Genomic DNA, 20,514 nt, shown 5'->3' on the forward strand with positions numbered 1-20,514 from the left:
GGGGAGCGGTGCCGGGACTGCGAGCGGCGTCGGGATCTGGAGCGCCCAAGACGTCGGGACCTGGATCGGGAACGACTGTCTGTGGGCGGTGCCGACATCATGGGCTTGCCTCTGGACGCGACCCGCACCGGAGGTACCGGGGGTGGCAGCCGAGTAGGCTCCGTCAGGGCAATAAGGTCCCGAGCCGAGGCGAAGGTCTCCGGTGTGGATGGGACCACTATCTCAACCCCAGATCTCATGGGGGAGCTCGGCGGCACCGGACTCAACGGACCCGCCGGGCCCGGAGTCAACGGTGCTGACGGTGCCGGCGGCGCCGTGGCCGATGTCGAGGCCGGGCGCTCTAGCCGGGTCTGCCTGGCCGGAGTATTAGACTTCGACGGCCTTGGCTCTGGCTCCAGTGCCGGAGAGGGTCGGTGCCGAGGAGTCTTCTCGGTGCCGGAGCGATCCGGTGCCGGTGCCGATACCACGGCCTGCGAAGCCGTCGGGTCAAGTGCCGCCTCCATCAGGAGAGTTCGGAGCCTTTGATCCCTCTCCTTCTTTGTCCTCGGCTTAAAGGCCTTACAGATGCGGCACTTGTCAGATCTGTGCGATTCCCCGAGGCACTTCAGGCACGCTTCGTGGGGATCGCTGGTAGGCATGGGCTTCTTGCAGGCCGCACACTGCTTGAAGCCCGGCGAACCAGGCATGAGCCCGGTGCCGGGTGCCGGGAAGGGCTAAGCCCCCGGCGAAAAAGTACTTTACAACTAATTAACTTAACTATCAACTTAACAAACTATTTAACAACTGTAATGGAACTAGAGAATAACAATAGATAACGATAGATAACTAGGAGAGCTAGGGACGTGGAGGACAGCTATGCCGCGCTCCACAGTTCCAACGACCGACACGGCGGTAAGAAGGAACTGAGGAGCGGGCGGGCCGGCAGGGATATATATTGGGCGCCATGGCGGCGCCACTCCAGGGGGCGACCTGCCGGCCCACTGGAGTTGCTAGGGTAAAAAGTTTCCGACGAACGTGCACGCGCGGCGCGCACACCTAACTGGAATGGATGTGAGCAATCACTCGAAGAAGAATATGAGTATCTAATCTGAATTTAATCACGCCTGCATGATTTCCATTCTTGATACTTTCCAGTGTCACAATGCTTCTAGCCCTTCACTATCAAAAGTAAAATGTACTGAATTTATATTAATTATCAGGGGAAAATGTAATATATATTTATTACAGAAGGCTGAAACTACTGCAAAGTTGGGCATTCACATGTTACAAAACATTGTGCCCAACACATTAAAGGCCATATTCCATCCTCATGGTTTTCACACAACTCCTATTGACTTCAGATCAGTGGCAGTATTTGACTTTAAGTGGAGAATACACCACGTTTTCCACAGGAAGCTTGAGCTTTTAATCGGTATTAGTCTTCCCTAGGGAATCCAGACAGGAAAAGGGAAAGATTAATCTCTGTTTGGAGACATTTGTAATAACCATTGAACTTTTTTACCTATTGTTTTGCTGATTTTTCTGTTTTCTGCAGTGCAAAATCAAGGCAGGTGAAGCGAGTCAACTACTGTTTCACATAGTTATTTTCAAAGCTAGACCTCTGCTTCTGTACAAATGATCTGGTTTCCATGGAAAGCATTGCAGTGTAAATGCAAAGAATATAAAACATTCTAAATACATTTATTAAAAATACGGTGGAAGCAATTTAGGAAGATAAGATCATATTCTCACTCTAATTTTTACAATAATAAAAGAGAGGTGCAGTAAAAAAAAAAAAAAAAAAAACCCTTATATAATCCGTTGGAAAACTCTCCTCCTTTCAGTTGGTTCATATTCAGATATGGCAAAGGTGTATTCAGTACCTGGTAATGTTTACTTTACTATTAGAAGTAAAGATGACTGTACACACTCTAAAATATTTTTTGCAATCACATGCACAAATAAAGCATTTACAAGGCATTTGTATGAATTAGATTAGCAGACAGTTGTGTGTTTGGAAAAAGTAATCATGAAGGCATCAGGGACAAACGTGTATTTGGGCTCTTAAATAAATATCTGATCTTGCCATTAGAACATGACTGGACTTCGAAGAAAACTTTATCAACTGTACATAATTCTAACTTATACAAATTCTGGCAATCAAGATGTCATAATATGACTTTAAAGCATTTAAATCTCATTCCTTCTGGGGCAAGATTTTATCACAAAGTAGTAAAGCATCCCAAATAAAAAAGAAAGATTCTAAATCATAAGTGGTGTGGAGAAAGTGAATAAGGAAAAGTTGTTTACTTGTTCTCTCAATATAAGAACTAGGGGGAGGAGTAGGTTGTGAAGGCTAGGACTATAACAGAATTTAAAAGAGAACTAGATAAATTCATGGAGGTTAAGTCCATAAATGGCTATTAGCCAGGATGGGTAAGGAATGGTGTCCCTAGCCTCCGTTTGTCAGAGGGTGAAGATGAATGGCAGGAGAGAGATCACTTGATCATGACCTGTTAGGTTCACTCCCTCTGGGGCACCTGGCATTGGCCACTGTTGGGAGACAGGATACCGGGCTGAGTGGTCCTTTGGTCTGACCCAATATGGCCATCCTTATGTTCTTATGTCCTTAAATACACATGCCACTGATTGCTCAGCATGGATGGCTGAATGCCACAAAGGCTAATTCATTGCCATCTGTTGCATTAGAGAAGTGGAAAGAGTTGCAAGGTCACAAGAAAATGAGACTGATCTTTCTTATATCCTTCACCCAGAGAATTCTAGGAAGTCATGGGTGGTGCCTTAGACAAAGAACAAATGGAATTTCAATTCCAGTACTCAGTTAAGTGAAAGAGCATATAGGCCAAATCATTATATGGAGGGCTGTTGAAATTGCAGAGCCCAATTAGTGGTGTATACTTTTGATTCCAATGCTTAATCAAATTGGAAAATTCTGCCTATTTGATGACCTGAATTTCAATGAAAGATCAGGCTGGAGAGAGAAATGTGTCCTATCCCACAATGGATTACATCTTCCCAAGTAGGTGCCCAAATATTTACTCTTTTAGATGCCACAGGTGTTTTGGGGCAAATTCCACTGCAGCTAAACAGTGTTAAGTTAACCACAATTTTCACTCATTTATACAGTATTCTCACCACAGACCTCTTTCTGGCATTACTAGTGCATCTGAAATCTTTCACAGGAAAATGACAGAGCTGTTGATGCACCTAGAAAGGCTAGACATTTATACAGATAAACTAATACTTTGTGTACATGGCTGTACTGAAGAGGAACATGATTTAAAAAACCTGTGTAGTGTCTTTGGAAAACATGAAGTCTACAAGTCTGATGCTGTACAAAGTGAAAGAGCTTGTTGGGCTGGAAACAACTAGATATTTTTGGGATCTCATATAATGAATAATGTAAAGTCCCAGATGCTGAGAAAGTAAGAAACCTGTAAGTATTTGCAACCTCTTCAATCCTTTCTGAAATGGAAAGAAAGCCTAAGTATGATTCTCTATCTAGGTAGATGTGTGATCAGCCTGTCAGAAAATGATACCCTTTGAGTGAAGTGAAAAGTGAAAGCACCTAGCGTTGGTGCAGAACATCAGAGCAGTCATTCAATAGAGTGAAACAACTTCTGTCTGAGTCATAAGTATTTATCTTCTTTGATGTAAGTAAGCCAACCATTTTAAGAGCAGATGCCTGCGACTCTGGATTAAGGTCAGGACCGGCACCAGGGTTTTTCGCGCCCTAGGCGCACGGCCATTTCGCCACTCCACCGCGCTGATCCACGGCTCTGCTGGAGCTGCCGCAGGCATTCCTGCAGAGGGTCCATTGATCCATGGCTCCAGTGCAGCTGCCGCAGACATGCCTGTGGGCGGTCCACCGGAGCCGCGGGAGCAGCCGACCGCAGCCATGACTGTGGCAGCTCCACCAGAGCCGCGGAGCAACGGACCCTCCACAGGCATGCCTGCGGCAGGTCCACCGGAGCCGCCTGCTGCCCCCCTGGCAAAATGCCGCCCCCCGAATAATCCTGGCGCCCTAGCCAATTGCCTAGGCTGCCTAAATGGTAGCGCCGGCCTTGATTAAGGTACGTTTTATTGCAAGGGCATGATGGTCAACTGAATTCTGGTGCATATGGTTCCAGGACAATGACTGATGCTGAGACTTGTTGTGTTCAGACTGACATTCCTTCACTGCAGTTAAAAGCATCTGGAAATTCATAAAATACTGGAAGATTAGATCCTCTTAAACTGCTGACTGACCACAGACTGCTCAGGCCACAGACAAATAACAATGAGCTGAATCATGTTTGAACTAGTCATTTTTTGAATGTGGCTGAAGGAATAAGGAAGAATTCTCCCATAGACTTCTCAGAACTCATACAAGAGCTATTTTCAGAGTACAAAATCTGAGTATCTTATATGAAGCTTGTTTCAGGGTAGCACTTTGCCCTCAGTATTTGTGCTGACTAGTGCTGATCTATGGAGGTAGCAAGGATTCTGATGGGATGAGTGGTATTCTCATTTCCCTCACACCTCCTCTCCTAAAGGGCAAGCTCAGGACCAAGAAGGGGGTGGCAGACTTCAGTAAGGTACTGCTCTTACTCTCAAGTGAAGCAGTGATCCTATCATCGCAAATCAGTGAGAGAGCATATCAACCTTTAGAATATCTAGGATTCTATTTGATACTTCCTTTATGAATTGTGAGGACATGAGGAAGAATACCTCCAAGTAATGTCAGTCTGAGAAGTTATTTAAGGCAAAGAGGGGAGCAACTTTATTTCAATTAGAAGCGTACGTAGAGCAAATTCCAGACATGCACTAGTCAGTTAGGAGGGAGTATTTAAAGCTTCCCAGGATCTCTATCCTTAAATATGTTGCATGGATCCAATGCCATAATTTGCCTGGCAACAAATTACCTCTAAATCCCCCACAGATCATTGCAGGAAGAATTATCATCTTTTCATTAGAATTCTTCTGCTAAAATTGAATGGGGAATTCAGTGGTGCAAACATTGATAAAGAATATAGGAATATTGCATTCTAAATTAACGTACAGTAAGTCCTCACTTAACGTTGTAATCGTGTTCCTGAAAAATGCGACTGTAAATGAAACGATGTTAAGCGAATCCAATTTCCCCATAAGAATTAATGTAAATAGGGGGAGGTTAGGTTCCAGGGAATTTTTTTTTTTGGCCAGACAAAAGGCATTATAAATTTTAAACAAGCAATTTAACACAGGTATACATTTTAAACAATTTTAAAGAAGCCATTTAATACTACAATCATCACTGCTCAGTATGAAGCTTGGTTGAGGTGGTGGAGTCAGAGAGTGGAAAAGGATGGATTGTCCGGTTGCTCCTCTTGCTGTTCTTGCAAGCACAGGCACTGACTTTGCCGGGGGTAGAGGGCTCAACTCTTGGCCCATCCACTCCACCCCTTCTCCCAAGTCCCCACCCTTAACCTGCCTCTTCTCCCCCACACCTCCTCCCCCTTTACTTTGCATGCTGTGTCCTCGCTCCTCCCCTCCCTTCTGAACACTGCAAGCCAGCTGATTGCTGCTGGTAGGAGGGGAGGGAGGGGGGAGGCATGCCTAGTCTTCACTCCTCCCCCATCCCTCCTGCCCAGGGTAATCACCTGGGCTTGTGGTGTTTAGGAGGCGGGGGGAGGAACGAGGACTTGGTACGCAGGCTCCCCTTCTCTCCTCCCCCTCACCTCCTGCCAGGGGCAATCATCTGGCTTCCAGTGTTCAGGAGGCAGGGGAGGGTGGGAGAGCCTGCTCCCTGAGTCCTTGTTCCCCCCGCCCGTCCCTTCTGCCTCCTAAACACCGCAAGCCAGCTGATTGCTGTGGGCAGGAGGCGGGGGGAGGAGGGGAAAGGTGCTGATCCATGGGGTCTGCTGGTGGGCGGGAGGCACTGGGGTAGGGGCATAGGGAGGCTGCCAGCTGTGGAGAAAGGAAGCAGCCAAACAACGTAGTAATGGAGCGTTGCACAACTTTAAATGAGCATGTTCCCTAATTGATCAGCAACCTAACAACGAAACAACGTTAACCAGGACAACTTTAAGTGAGGAGTTACTGTAGTCATTTAGGAAAGATCAGAAGTGAAGGATTTTGGGGTATCTTTCTTTGCTGTATTCGGATGAAGGATAAATAAGGGAGTTTTTATAATAATGAATAAACTTTAAGCAAGATCAAGAGAGGAATTATGCAAGAGCATGTTCTTTTCAACACATATATCAGGGTTTAACAATGTTCATCAGAGAAAAGAAAAAATACATTAAAAAAAACAAATGGATTGTATTTTAATACAAGTGGGTTTTATTTTTCATTTTTCCCATTGCAAAAGTTTATCTTTTGATGTGCATCTACTTTAATAATTACCAGATGACTAACAGTTTATTAGGATATATATTAGAAAGCACGATATACTGGAGTCATGGATTTCAAGGCCAGAACAGACCATTGTGGTAATCAAGATAGGAGTTAGACACTAGAAAATCACTGCGATCTACAAAGCCCAGGTTAGGCACCTAGGCTCCCATACAATGAATGGGGAGAGACAGGCACCTTAGACTGCGATTCATGAAAAACAGTGTACTAGGCAGGCAACTGCTAAGCTAGCCAATGGGAGATGCCAACTGACCAGAGGGGTGTGTGCTTAACCCTCTCTTGGTTAGATGCCTATGATGTTCTGTCAGGAAGTCAAGAGGAAGACGACAATCTCCCTCATAATTTTTGCTCAGTGGTTAGAGTACTCACCTGGGATATGGGGGACTTCCAGTTCAACTGCCCCGTCCGCCTGAAGGGGAGAGAGGATTTGAACTTGACTCTGCCACCGCTCAGGTGAGTTTCCTAACCACTGGGCTTTGGGGTATTCTGATATGAAGGCTCCTTCAGTCTCTCCTGTTGAAGCTGTTGCACTCTGGATAAATAATTAAAGAGCAATTGGAGCAGGTGCTGGACCCTGGGTCTCCCAAATCCCAGGTGAGTTCCCTAACTACCAACCTATAGAGTAATTTTCATGCTTGAGCTCTCTCTCTCACTCGCTCATTCTCCAGCCCAAATGATGCTTCAAGTAGTTCTCCAGAGTGCAACAACTTCAATCGGAGAGATTACAAAGGATCCCACATCAGAATATCTCAGAGCCTCATGGTGAGGACAGTCACCTGAGAAGTTACAGATCCTAATTCAAATCTCTTCTTTCCCCTCAAGCGGAGGTGGGAATTGAAGTGAGGGTCTTCCCACATCTCAGGTGAGTACCCTAACCTGTGGGCTGAAAGTTATGAGGAAAGTCCTCCCCCACTCCAAATGTTTTGTTTTACTTTATTTCTTTTATTTGAACATAGATGCGGAGTGAGTTTAGCTTCCTACAGAATCCGGGGGACCAGAGGTTGTGCATTACAGTAGCCCCAAAACTGGAACTTTGATGCCTAAAATAGGAATTTAGATGTCTGACCCCTTTTGTGTACCTAGTCCTATAGACTTAACTAGTGAAGGTGTATTGTTCTTTTCTAGACATTCTTATTGGTATGGTTTATATGAATGAATTTCTGGAAGGTCTTTGCTCATTCAGATATAGAATTAAATATTCTGTAAATATAGAAGGAAATGTAAATATTGGGCAGCTGAATTAATAATTATTAATTATTAGTGTAGTTTTAAAAGAAGGCTTAATCCTTTCAGCTGCATGGATCATGTGATGCATTACTGCATACCCTGGGACCTTTTGAATTAATATGGTTGAAATCACATTCTGACAAAAGCTTTGCTTGGTTGCATTGTGCTTAATTCATTTTTGAAATATTACTGTATACACTGTTAATTTTTAAAAAATAATAATCTGTCTTGTTCAATGATGTATCTTCCTTTTTGTTGTGAAACTTCTCATATTCTGAAAGGTTATTTGTAAAATAAACCACTACGGAGACCCTTTCATACTAAACTAATGTAATAAATGACCAGGCTTCATTTAATATAAACATCTGCATCACTGAAAGATCTATTTGTTCTAGAGTTAGTCAATTTTTTTTTCCTCTGTGGAAAATCTCAGCTTTTTTGTTTTAACTCTTAAACATTTTTTTGGCCAGAAACCTGCTGAAACCTGAAAAATGTTTGGCCAAATAATAGCATTTCTTAGTTTTCAGGCAAAACATTTCAGTCTTGGTGTTTTTCAATTAAAAATAATTAAAAAAAAAACCTAGGAAAGCAGATATTTACCACAAAAAAATATTTATTAGAAAACCCAATTTCCATTTAAAAATTTTCAACAGAAAGTTTTTGACCAGCCCTAATTTGTCCTTTCCCAACAACTTCCTCTGAACTTTTATCTCTATAGAAATATATAGCCGGGTATGTGACTGAATTGATAAAGTCATCATTTTCAATAAGCCTATTGTTGCCAGGGCTATTGGCTCTTCTTGTCTATGCCATAAAACTCTTCTCTGATGAATCGTTTCAATAAAGTAACTGGAACAGACCTCCCAAGAGTTTTAACATTCTCAAATTGTAAAAAATCATAAATACATTTTTCCAACATCTCTTTAAGAAAGGTAACACTTTTTTAACAATTTACAGATGGCTATCCTAAAGAAGAAATGATTTACAGGTGGAGGAAAAACTCAGTAGAGGCTGCAGACCAGAAATCTTGGAGACTCTATCAGTTTGACTTCATGGGTCTCAGAAATACTTCAGAAATTGTGAAAACCTCTGCAGGTAGGAATTGAATGAATGCTCAGTTTTCGAGTTTAAGAAGTTCAATATATAGTTTTCAATACTCTGTGTATGACATAATCTCATCTGTGCTTTGAATCTGACAGGTTTCAGCAGTTTATCTACTACACTGCAATCTATTGTACGTTTTAATTGTGTTTGTTTTAACCAGTCAGGTTATTCTCATGACAAAATAAGGGCTAATGCTTTCCACAAATATTAATTTCAGTGGGAACTTCGGATGTTCAGGACTGTAGCTCTGTAGGTGTCTAACTTTAGAGACCCTATTCTGACTTTAAACTGATAGAAAATTTTGGTTTTTAAATTCACTTTTTTCAATTACAATTGATATTTATGAACTCAGAATAAAATGATGAAGAATATACCATGTGCAATGAGGAATGGACTGTCCATTTTTTGAAAGTTTGTTTTCATTTAAGTACACTTTGAATTCAGGGAATTACAGTGTTTACAAGTGTTCATTTGAAAAGTGCCAAAATCCAGACTTCAGTCTAATTGACTGTTTGGATTTCTAACAAAACCCTTCTTTCTTCCTCTCCTCTCTTCATCGTATTACCAACCTAGGAATAATATTAACTTGCAGCTGCTGTTTACACTACATTTTTAAGTTGCCACAATATGCTCATTCTGCAATTAGGTGTTATTAAATTATCCCTGCATTGAGACATATGTTTTGATCATTGATTTTTTTTTAAATAGCAAGCGTCAAGAACATTGACTGTTTATTATCTTAGCCCAGAGCATAGCAGTAGAGCTAATGAAATTAAACGTTTTCATGACAAATTAATCATTCATCCACTGTCTGAGTATTTTTCTTAATGTTTCAAAGACATGGTACACCTCCAGCTGATGAATACCTTTTGCCATTGACCTTATCAATTGATTTCAATTAAAACTTAATGGTCATTTTATTTCCACAGGAACCTTTTTCTGTCTAATAATAATAATAATAATTAATAATAATGAACTATGCATTAAATGGCATAGATTGCTAAAATTGTAAAGTTAAACATAACACAATATAAACAATAGATGCGGCACTTGGTAGATTAAAAAACTTATAAAAGTCAATCACCATCTAAAGGTTATAGATGACACTGAAGTAAGCTACACTTCAATAAATGTGGCGAGTGGTATTAGTAGCAGTCTGCTGCTTTAATATTAACCAATTATGAATTTTTAAATAGCAGAATTTAAGTGCATCTATATTATTTATTGAGGAACACGGTGGATAAAGAGTAAAACACACTGATCCGTGGGCTTAATGTGGAAAATTTATGGCCCATCCTCTTGCATCATTAATGCATTCTCATGGCTGACAGACAGCTTTGTCACTGAAATGCAATTAACATATTAGTAAATCTTTGGTGTATATGGCCTGGCTAAGGAGAGTGTTAACAAATGGAGCAAATGTAAAAGTTTGTTCTGCTTCTGAATAATGAATATGGATGTGTAAGTTCTTCAGGCAAGTTAACTGTGATCTGGATGTTGGTAGATCAAGGTCAAGCCCAGGATACATTTTGGTTCCAGTATCTGTGACAGGAGGCATGAAACTAATTAGGAGAGATGGTGAGAAAGCTAGAGATAGTGTGAGTGACCTGCCATTTCTATTCTGTGCTCACCAGGAATCATGCCAGCTTGACAGTTTTCATCAAGAAAGCTCATTAAATGCACAGAACAGCCCCCTCTGAAATATGAAGCTGCTGGCGGTATCCTAATAAATACATGTACCCGCTCTATTTACACAAGTCAGAAGCCAGCTTCACATAGTCATTTAAGATCCCAAATAATAAATGAGGTAACAGGGCAAGTTCCTTTTTTATACTCCTTTTCATAGACTCCAAGTTATAATTTAAAGAAGTGGGCAAGCTGGCGTTACATTTTTACCCTCATTACCTTTGCTACTTCTCAGTCATGCTTCTGAGCAAAAACCAACCTCTGGAGTCAATTTCTTTTCTGCCATTAGATATGTACTGTAGGGCAAATTTTCATGCACCAGCACTCTTATAGGATACACTGATCTAACATTTGGATGTTCAGATGGGCACTTAAAATGAGCAGTGATGCACTAAATACTGATTTGAGCTTCCAAATGTGGGATTTGCTTGCTGATCAAACCTGTCTATCCAGATTCTTATACGGCCTTTGTGGGCATGATAGCTGAAAACCTGGTGTTTATGTGAAATTTTTAAAATGCCAATCTGAAGTAGAGGGTTTACCTTATAAAACACTGAGTGGTGCTTGGAAGAGCGGTTTTCTCTATTCAGATTTTCATTGAATGGATCAGTATTACTGGCTTTTCACTATCTGAAAATATGAATATAAGAATGGTCCATGTAGCTCCATATCCTGTTTTCCAACAGTGGCCAGTGCCAGGTGCTTCAAACGGAATGAACAGAACAGGGTAATTATCAAGTGATCCATCCCCCATCATCCAGTCCCAGTATCTGCCAGTCAGGGGCTAGGGACACCCAGAGCATGGGGTTGCATCCCTGACCATCTTAATAGCCATTGATGGACCTATCCTCCATGAACTTACTTAAATCTTTTCTGAACACAGTTATAGTTTTAGCCTTCACAGCATCCCTTAGCAATGAGTTATTTGGGTTATTGGGTGATTTGTATCACTAGATGATCCAACATTTCAGTATGATGTAGTCCACACATTTGTCAAAATTTCCTACAAATTCGCAAAGGCCCTACCTAATGTTTGCAAGATATTGTTGTCATCAAAATTAAACAAATCACTGTTCAGGCTGTAGTTAGGCCCAAAGTAAATAAATATAATCATTACCAACTAAATAATAAAATATGAAGCAAATTATTAAATTAAGATACAGCAAAGTTACAATATGCTAGAGATTTGGGGCAATCATACCAGGGAAGAGGGAGATGATAGTTCCTCAGCTGTAAGCTCTTTGGGGCAGGGACCATCTTTTTGTTCTGTGTTTGTCCAGCACCTAGCACAATGGGGCCCTGGCCCATGGTTTGGGCTTCTAGCTGCTATAGTAAATATACATAAACAATAATAATCATGATAACAGAAACTATTGCCAAACCGGAGATATTCTTTTTTAAAAAAGAGCACCAAAAATTGTAAGGGGGCTATAGAAATGAATTTACAAGTAACAAAATGAAATTTATATAGCCCAGCAATTTAGCTGGTGTCATTAGGCAGAGAGATAAGCTGAAGATCTCACTCATTTATTTTGGCTCACAGATGGATGAGATGGGGAGGTGTGGGAGTCTACAGGTATATGAAGCATGTGAAAACCAAATCTCTGAACTTGCCTGAGGTGAACTCTCTCTGTGGAGGCCCAATGAAGTCTGTTGGACACTGTAAGGGTCCCACCAGCCCTGATCTTTTTGCAAGATCACGACCCATGGAAAGAACAGCATTATGGAGGGTGCTACACAGGGTAAAATTAAGAGCAATGGGATGAAATTCAGAAAAGAAAATCAGTCTGAATAGCAGGACAAAATGATATTCTGTTCCTCCCCAGGAAAACTGTGAAAACCTCTAACACATGGGACATGTAAAACTAAACTAGACAAGATATTAGAAAATGTACTGTCGGAAACAGTCCTGAATTCCCAAGAGGTGAACTCATTAGCCTAATGTCTTTTTCACTTCTAATGTTTATGTTTCTGACATTTTATGACACAGTTACTTCCTTCCAGAATTGTGTGTGTAATGTGAGACCTTTGTCAGTATCACTGGTATACCTGTCTGTGTCTCTCTATATTGTCTTCTGCAAACTTGCAGCACGAGTGCTGATAGTCTGTACAGGAACATACTGCCATGGTGGCCAGTATGTGTATAACCTGTTCCCTGTAATATAATTTAGCCCATCAAATGACCACTTCATGAGCTTAGCAGAGCCCAAAGACAACATTCCATTAAACCTTTCTCTCTTAGAGATTTACATACATTTTGTGTAATCGTAGACATGGTCAGGGTTTTACAAGTAACAAGATGGTTGCTACAAGGACTTCACAATTCCTAGAATCTAAACAAGATAACAAACAAACAAACAAATAATAATAATAATAAATAAAAAATCAATGCCCCAAATCATCAAAGGCTTAACGCACAGCCAAGGTGGTGTGCACTCAGAGGGAAGAGTAATCTGGGGTTTAATGACCTTTGCCAGCCAAAGAAGATTTATATTTCTATAAATAGAAGTGGTCCTAAGCTTTTTGCCTGCCAAGTGAAAAATGTTTTCAGTACTTCCCACTCCTGCACCAGCTGAGCGAAAAACAAACATGAACCCTGGACAATCACCAGAGCAAAAAAAGGGCAGCCAATTAGAAGGTATCAAAAAACAACAACCCCAAAATCATGAAAAGTATAGTACTCTCTGGAAGTTAGTATGCAGGGCAAGCACTCCACCCAGCCACACCCAGAACCAGCCCTGAGTAGAAGGCCATCAGGAGAGAGATTAGGCTAGTTAAAAAACAGCACAAATACTATTTAGCCCTCTAGGAAGCTGTGGGAAAGGGACACTACACATGAGAAAAATAAACTTCTGTACTTTCATATCAGGGTAACCTTGTTGCAGTGTGATTTGTGTAATCCTTAAACCCAGGCTCAGTGTGCTGGCTGTGAATTGTTCACTGAAGTGTTAGCTTTTAGAGTATCATCATTTAAAAGCACAGTGGGGTGAAAGGAAAACAGAGGTCTGAAGGGGAAGAGGAAGCTGTGGGGGAGCTGTTGCTGAGGGATCCTAGGTGCCACTGTAGTGTTGCTCTTCATTGCTCCCTAGTCTCCTCTCCTTCACTTCAAGGTCTACATCAGTGTTTCTCAAACTGGGGTCGCCGCTTGTGTAGGGAAAGCCCTGGTGGGCCGGGCCGGTTTGTTTACCTGCCGCATACACAGGTCCGGCCAATCGTGGCTCCCACTGGCCGCAGTTCACTGCTCCAGGCCAATGGGAGCTGCTGGAAGCAGTGTGGGCCGAGGGACGTACTGGCCGCCACTTCCTGGCCTGCCAGGGGCTTTCCCTAAACAAGCGGTGACCCCAGTTTGAGAAACAGTGGTCTACATCCTTTTTTCTCCACTCAGGGTTTTATAACATTAATTCAACCGAAATATAGAGAGAGATTGGCTCCTTGATGCCACATAAATCATATATGCACTCACTTATGGCCCTTTTAATCTGCCAAACTTGTGCAGTGTAACGGTGCCTTAGTGTAAATGAGAACTGAGCTCATTAACTAGCCATATAAAGAGCATAGTAATGCTCCAAACCAAAACTTTGTTAACTAATCATTAAAAGCAAGTGGTGCTGCTCAAAGCACCACGTACTTTTGCACACATTATAAAAAAAATCCCCAAACATTACAAAGCATTGCACTCACCAGCTAAGGTTATAAGTACACAAATTCATGTCTTTTAAAATAATGTGTGGTATTTGTATGCATTTAGGGGGGCAACTTGTAACCTTAGCTGTTATTTTTATTTGGTAATATAGACACACACATACACAAAGACACTTTTTGTAATTCTGTGCTAATCACTGTCAGTAAAATGTTATTCTGTTTTAGGAAACAAAGATATTAATAACTATGAAAAGGCATATTTTCTAAAAAAAAGCCCCGAAATGCATTTGTGTTTGTTTATGACTATTGTATTCAAATATTTGCATGGCAGAGAAATTGGCTGGCAATATAAATATTGAAAATAGCTTAAATTATACAAGCATGGAAATTCAATAAGTAAAACTATTCTGCTAAATTTTTACATTTTCTTAGCTGCCTTATTCAAGCTGCACTACAGGGTGTGCTGTCTCTTTAGAACTCCAGGAAAGGGAAATTTTTGTGTTAAGAAGATTAATGTCTGCTTGGGATTTGGAAACAACATAGCCCTAGATATTGTCTGCAAACAGATTGCCAACCCAGACCTGAGGGAGTGGGCCATTGTGATCATGTGGAATTTGTAGCGAGCTTATTCCACAGAACTGAAGGCATTTTCGAACCAGTTAAATCACATGTGTAAGGCATGACTGTGTTCAGGTTCACATGCAGTGTTGTTGTAGCAGTATTGTCCCCAGGATTTGCAGGTATATGTGTGGCAGCCTGTATGCTAGGTACTTCCCATCCACAACTACAAAGTCTTGCATTGCAGAAAAGAGCTTGTATTATTAGTGAAAGAAAAACATGGTCCAAGATCCTACAGTTTGTCACTATAGCCCAGGGGTTCTCAAACTAAGAGTTGGCACGTTATTACATGGGGGTCATGAGTTGTCAGCCTCCAAACCAAACCAAGCTTTCCCTTAGTATTAATAATGGTGTTAAATATATAAAAAAGTAATTTTTATTTTATAAGGGAGGGTTGCACTCAGAGGCTTGCTATGTGAATGGGGTCACCAGTAGAAAAGTTTGAGAACCACTGCATAGCCATTTTTAATTGTCTTTTTTTGCCATGCCCACTCCAAAGCTAGGTGTCAGCTCTAAAGACATTTACTTAATGACTATTCATGAAACTCAATTGTTTATTAAATGTCAGTGACATTTTCAAAGTACTGGTGGCTCCCAACTGCGTCCTGATGGCACATCACAGAGTGCTTGTCACACGAATGCTCTTTACAGGACAAACGCTGTGGGGTATGTTCTCTCTTTTAAATGCCTGACTTGAAAAGATCCAGCACACGGGTACATCAGCAAGACATTCCATGGGGTTAACCTCTAATAACACGATTATTTGAGGCAGAAAAATAAGATCTCAAAAATGTTTCATATCATCCAAAAACAGCACCTGTTTCTATCATTTTGCACTCTGCAGGAGCCCAGTCTATTTCAGCCAGGGCGTATTGAAACCCCAAACCTTTTAGCACTAAAATGAAATTGCTGGGGAAACTTTGGTTTCAGGACATCAGAGCCAGATTCTGGTCCATGGGATTACATACACAGAGAGTGTCTTCCCCTCACAGATCTCATGGAAGGTATTCTGTGACCTCATACTTCTCAATACCTGGTCTCTGCAGAGGAACCTCCCTTTGCTCAGGGATCTGTAGGAGGGGAAGGGCAGTCAGTGGGAGTTGGAGGGTACGACAGCATTATATTGACTTCCTTATATCCAAGTGTGGCATCCAATGAGCTGTATCTCCTCCAGTGAGTCTAGCGTAATTGACCTTCAGCTTCCTCTAATATCGAGCACCTGCTAATAGGGTGGAGTGCACCGGAGAATCTAGCCCTCCTATTAAACCCACTAAGAATGATTTTGATTATAGAGAAGCTTTACTTATTTCACTCTAAGCTGGTTGCTATGATTTTTGTCCTGACAGTGTTTCTTTACTGAGTTTATATATCACTTTAGAAAATATGCTATTTAAGTCTCCATAAATGTAAGGGAGATGTTTATTTATTATTATAATGTATTTTCTCCTCTCTTCATATATGACCAGATTCAGCCCAACTCCTAACTTGAGGTCACAATGGGCTTGCAAGGGGCAAAGAGCTTCCCCTTCTGTGACTTATGTAAGGCATGGGCAAAATTAAACCCCCAACAGAGAGACTGTTCCCTCCCGATGTCTGTGGGAACTATGATTGCACCTCCTCACACAGAGGCCTGAACACAGGAGGACTAAGCATCACACATCCCACAAAGGGATATAACAAGGACAACTCTCTGAGGCAAAAAGTTTTCGGCTGATCACCTCTGTGGTAGCACAGCTCCCTGACCCTTTTATGCCCTTCCTTCAGATTCAGTGAATTCTCAGATCTATGAGGCTGAAGATAACATTTGGAAGCAAAGGTATGCTTTGAGGTTATTGGAATTAGGGACTGAATTTTAGGCTTGGCAAACCTATAAACTATTTTTTAGGTTGCAGAATTCATGTGATCCATTTAAATTTACACACTTCTCTTCCGGTCATTGAAACATCCTAGGAATGCCTTAGCCTTTTTCACGGTCAGATCACATTGAAGGCGCATAGTCATCCTGTGATCAACCAATACACCCACCATCCTTTGTCTCTTCCAACTGATAAATTCCTAGCTTATAGAAAAAAATCTTGTTGTTAGTCTATAAATGCATGACCTTGAACTTTGCACTATTTAATTTTATCTCATTACTATTACTCCAGTTTACAAGGTCATCCAGATCTTCTTGTATGATATTCCAATCCTACTCTGTATTGGCAATACCTCCCACTTTTGTGTCATTTTATTAACACACTCCCACTTTTTGTGCCAAGGCCAGTAATAAAAATGTTAAACAAGATTAATCCCAAGACAGATCCTTGAGGAACTCCACTAGTAACCTTACTTCAGCCTCACAGTTCACCTTTCAGAATGACCCTTTGTAGTCGCCCTGTTAACCAGTTTCTTATCCACCTTTCAATTCTCATATTAATCCCCATCTTCTCCAATTTAACTAATAAATTCCTATTTGGAACTGTATCAAATGCTTGACTGAAATCCAGGTAGATTAGATCTACTGCATTTCCTTTGTCTTGAATATCAGTTATCTTCCCAAAGAAGGAGATCAAGTTGGTTTGGCATGATCTACCTTTTGTAAAACCATATTGTATTTTATCCCAATTACTGTTCACCTGTATGTTCTCAACTGCTTTTTCTTTCAAAACATTTTCCAAGACCTTGCATATAATTGAGGTCAAACTAACAGGCCTGCAGTTTCCTGGATCATCTTTTTCCCTTTCTTAAAAATAGGAGCTATATTAGCAATTCTCCTGTCACAGAGTATGACCCCCAGAGTTTACAGATTCATTGAAATCCTTGCTATTGGGCTTTCAATTTCATATGCCAGTTCTTTTAATATTCTTGGATGGAGATTACCTGAGCCCTTCCGATTTAGTCCCATTAAGCTCTACCTTCATATCCTCATTCCCATAGTCACTCTGCCACTACCTCTACCCCCCACTAAACACATTGCCCCACTGACTGTAGTGTGAACAGAATAAGGCCCATGAACATTTGACTGCAAATCCTTTCCCTTGTAATCAACAAATATAACTCTTAATAATCATCTCTGGAGTAAGGGAATATTCTGAGCTTTCTTTCTTGGTGGTAAACAGTAATTTATCCTACCAGTGGAGAAACAGCCTGGTGTTTATGAGGTCTGACAATAAACTTTGCTGTCAGATTACTCTACAGTACAATATTTGCAATAAATCAAGACCCTATTTAACAGTCATAATTAACAAATCAGTGTCTGTATCACCTTTTAAAAGAAATCCACACATCAAATGATAATCAGTCTGGTGTCATACCTGCAATAAGTCATGGCTCTCCTGGGGGAACATCAATTTCTCTTTTAACAATCTCCCAATTCTGCGATCCTCTTGTGACCTTCTCATGCAAGATGTTGCGATTTCTGCGCCTTATTCATTTAATTTGTGAATTTATATTTTGATTAAACAGGAAATTATGCATAATATCTTCTCTCTATTGTAGAGAGATATTCTCCTATCCTGAATGTGTGTTTTAAATGATAAGGATCTGTTTAATAAAAATGTAAACATGGAGATATATTAATACATCAGGAAAACCTTGCACAAACTTGACGAGTTAAGCTGCTCAAGTTTTATTGAATTTAGGTAGCTTTGCATTAGGCTTTGCTAAAATATCACAGATGTTGCTAATAGTGGCTCTTATGTTTTATTCCATTCCTCTGTTTGCTAAGGATAAAGTAGGCAATAGGAGGAAAGAGTGTAGCAATCGTCCTTGAGGGTGTACATATACTATATTTGTCTCCTCTAAAGCAGAGAATCAAGTGGATAAGATATGAACCTTCGGAAAGCACACATACTATTGTGCAATATGTGTCAAAGCTATACTTGCAGATGACCTCTTGTTAATGAAACTCGTTGAAATTCTCTCCTCTCCTATTTCTCACTATGACCCGGAGAGTTCTATTAAAAGTTGGATGCTAAGACTTAGGCACAAAGTTCCTATTTGCAAACTCAAATAAGGAACCTAGGTATCTAAAACAGTTGCAGTACCCAAGTAGTTGAGTGAGTATCCAGAGAAGGACATGGCACTCGGTTTAAGTGGCCTAGTTTGAAAATTTGTGCAAAAATGTTCTGCTGAATTAAACTCAGTGAAAATGGCCTGTTGCTGAGAGTGAAATACAGAAGAATGCCATTGATGAATAGTGGCTGCTTTGTACCTTTTGATGGAAACCAGGGAAAAGTTAAATCTCATTGATTTCACTTTATGTTCAAAATGGCTTTTACAGCTTGACTCGACGGTTTTGTAAAGAAAACAATAACAAGTTGATCGGCCAACATTTGATACGACGCCAACTACAAATGATTATATTCTAGTGTGTAGATTTTATATTGCTCAGCAAATGTACTTCAGGAAAAGTTATTTGTCTAACTATAAGAAGACAAGCAAAGGTCATAGAAGGCTAGCTTCTAAATACAGCGACTTATGGACTGATAAAAAGCCTTTTGCAGCTAATGGAAGCTTTCCAAAGACCTGGGCTTTGGATCAGGTGGTTAGTCCTAGAATACCATTACATCCTGCAATTAGTTACTTAAATTACAGCACTAAGTAACTGGCAACTAAGAAAAATAGTTCATCTTATTGTTAATAGTTCATCAAATTAAAATCACACTTCTGTCTGAAAATGTTTTACCTTCTGTTCTTGCAAAGAACACAGAAGATTGCTATCGCTGAAAAAGATTCTCCATGAACAACCATCTTAAGAAAAGAGTTTGGTGTGTCCATGTTTTGAAAAACACATTTGTATCTAGCTTAATGAGGCTCATTAATTCATTTATAAATTCGCTGCACCAGTTAGAATTCAGATAACTATTGTTGCTTCTCTTTGTATTGGCCCTCCAGTGCTTTGTTCATTTAAAATAGAATTTTGTGTAGATTCATTCACAGGGGCAACATCACTGTTGAAGTCTGATAATTGAAAAGTATAAAATAACTCTGCGTAGAAAAATTGCTGTTTCTACATGAAAAATGTACCTTGCGTTTTTGATGAATGTACAGTGTGGTTTGCAAAGCTTGATTCAGTGTCCTTCCAAATTAATAAATATTCACTGTTTGTGTGGGAATACTGTCTAAGCTACTTAAAGTCAGTTCTTCAGTGAAGTTACTATTCTGGTATAAATATTGTAGCATTGACTTTAGCATTTTGGAGAAATTCATCACATTATTGCAATTTATCTACATTTTATTGCAGGCTGCCTGACTTAAGCCAAACATTTTAACAGGAGGTAGGACAACTTCCTCTTGCATATGTACAAATCTTCACGTGCTAAAACTCTCTGGTGGATGAATAATTAAGTAGTCATAACAATTTCTCCCTAATTCATGTGATTCTGTTTGTTTAATCAAAGAAGAATCTTGAGGTTACTTTTGACATTCTAACTTTTTACTACTAGCCTGCCACTCACTAAGTATCTGTGTGGACCCTTCTGCCATGCACTAATGGTTCTCTATGTGGCTAGGATACAGTTAAGTATTTAAGGCTCAATGGTGCCCTAGTCTTAATTAGGTGAGCAGGTGTGTAAGACCCATCCAGTTTTGCATCTAGTATGTTGCACAAGAACCCCTGCTCTCTGGATACTCCACCTAATGAGCAAAGTGGATGGCGAGGGGTCACTGAGTGAGTGGAGCCTTGGATCTGCCCAAATGCTCAATGGATATATCTACACTGAAGTCCGAGGCTCAAGCCTAACCTCCCTTCTGTCTAACCACAAATCACGGTAAGCTCGGGCTCCGACCCAGGGTTCCAGGACCCCATGGGTGTGGGGGAGGTCCAAGCTTGAGACAAATAGGCATCCAGGGTTCAAGCCCTATTGCTTTACAGTGTAGACA

General features: G+C 40.7%; 1 protein-coding gene across 1 annotated transcript in view; it reads left to right on the top strand.

Annotated features, from left to right (window-relative positions):
- The window catches only part of GABRG3 (gamma-aminobutyric acid type A receptor gamma3 subunit), a 612,547-nt gene that overhangs the window by 496,239 nt on the left and 95,794 nt on the right, over positions 1–20,514 (top strand). Inside the window, exon 6 of the mRNA XM_030571105.1 lies at positions 8,560–8,697. Coding sequence (XP_030426965.1) covers positions 8,560–8,697 — 138 coding nt within the window. The remainder of the gene's footprint in view (positions 1–8,559; positions 8,698–20,514) is intronic.

This window comes from Gopherus evgoodei, chromosome 1 (genome assembly GCF_007399415.2).
Source record: "Gopherus evgoodei ecotype Sinaloan lineage chromosome 1, rGopEvg1_v1.p, whole genome shotgun sequence".
Classification (NCBI taxonomy): Eukaryota; Metazoa; Chordata; order Testudines; family Testudinidae; genus Gopherus; species Gopherus evgoodei.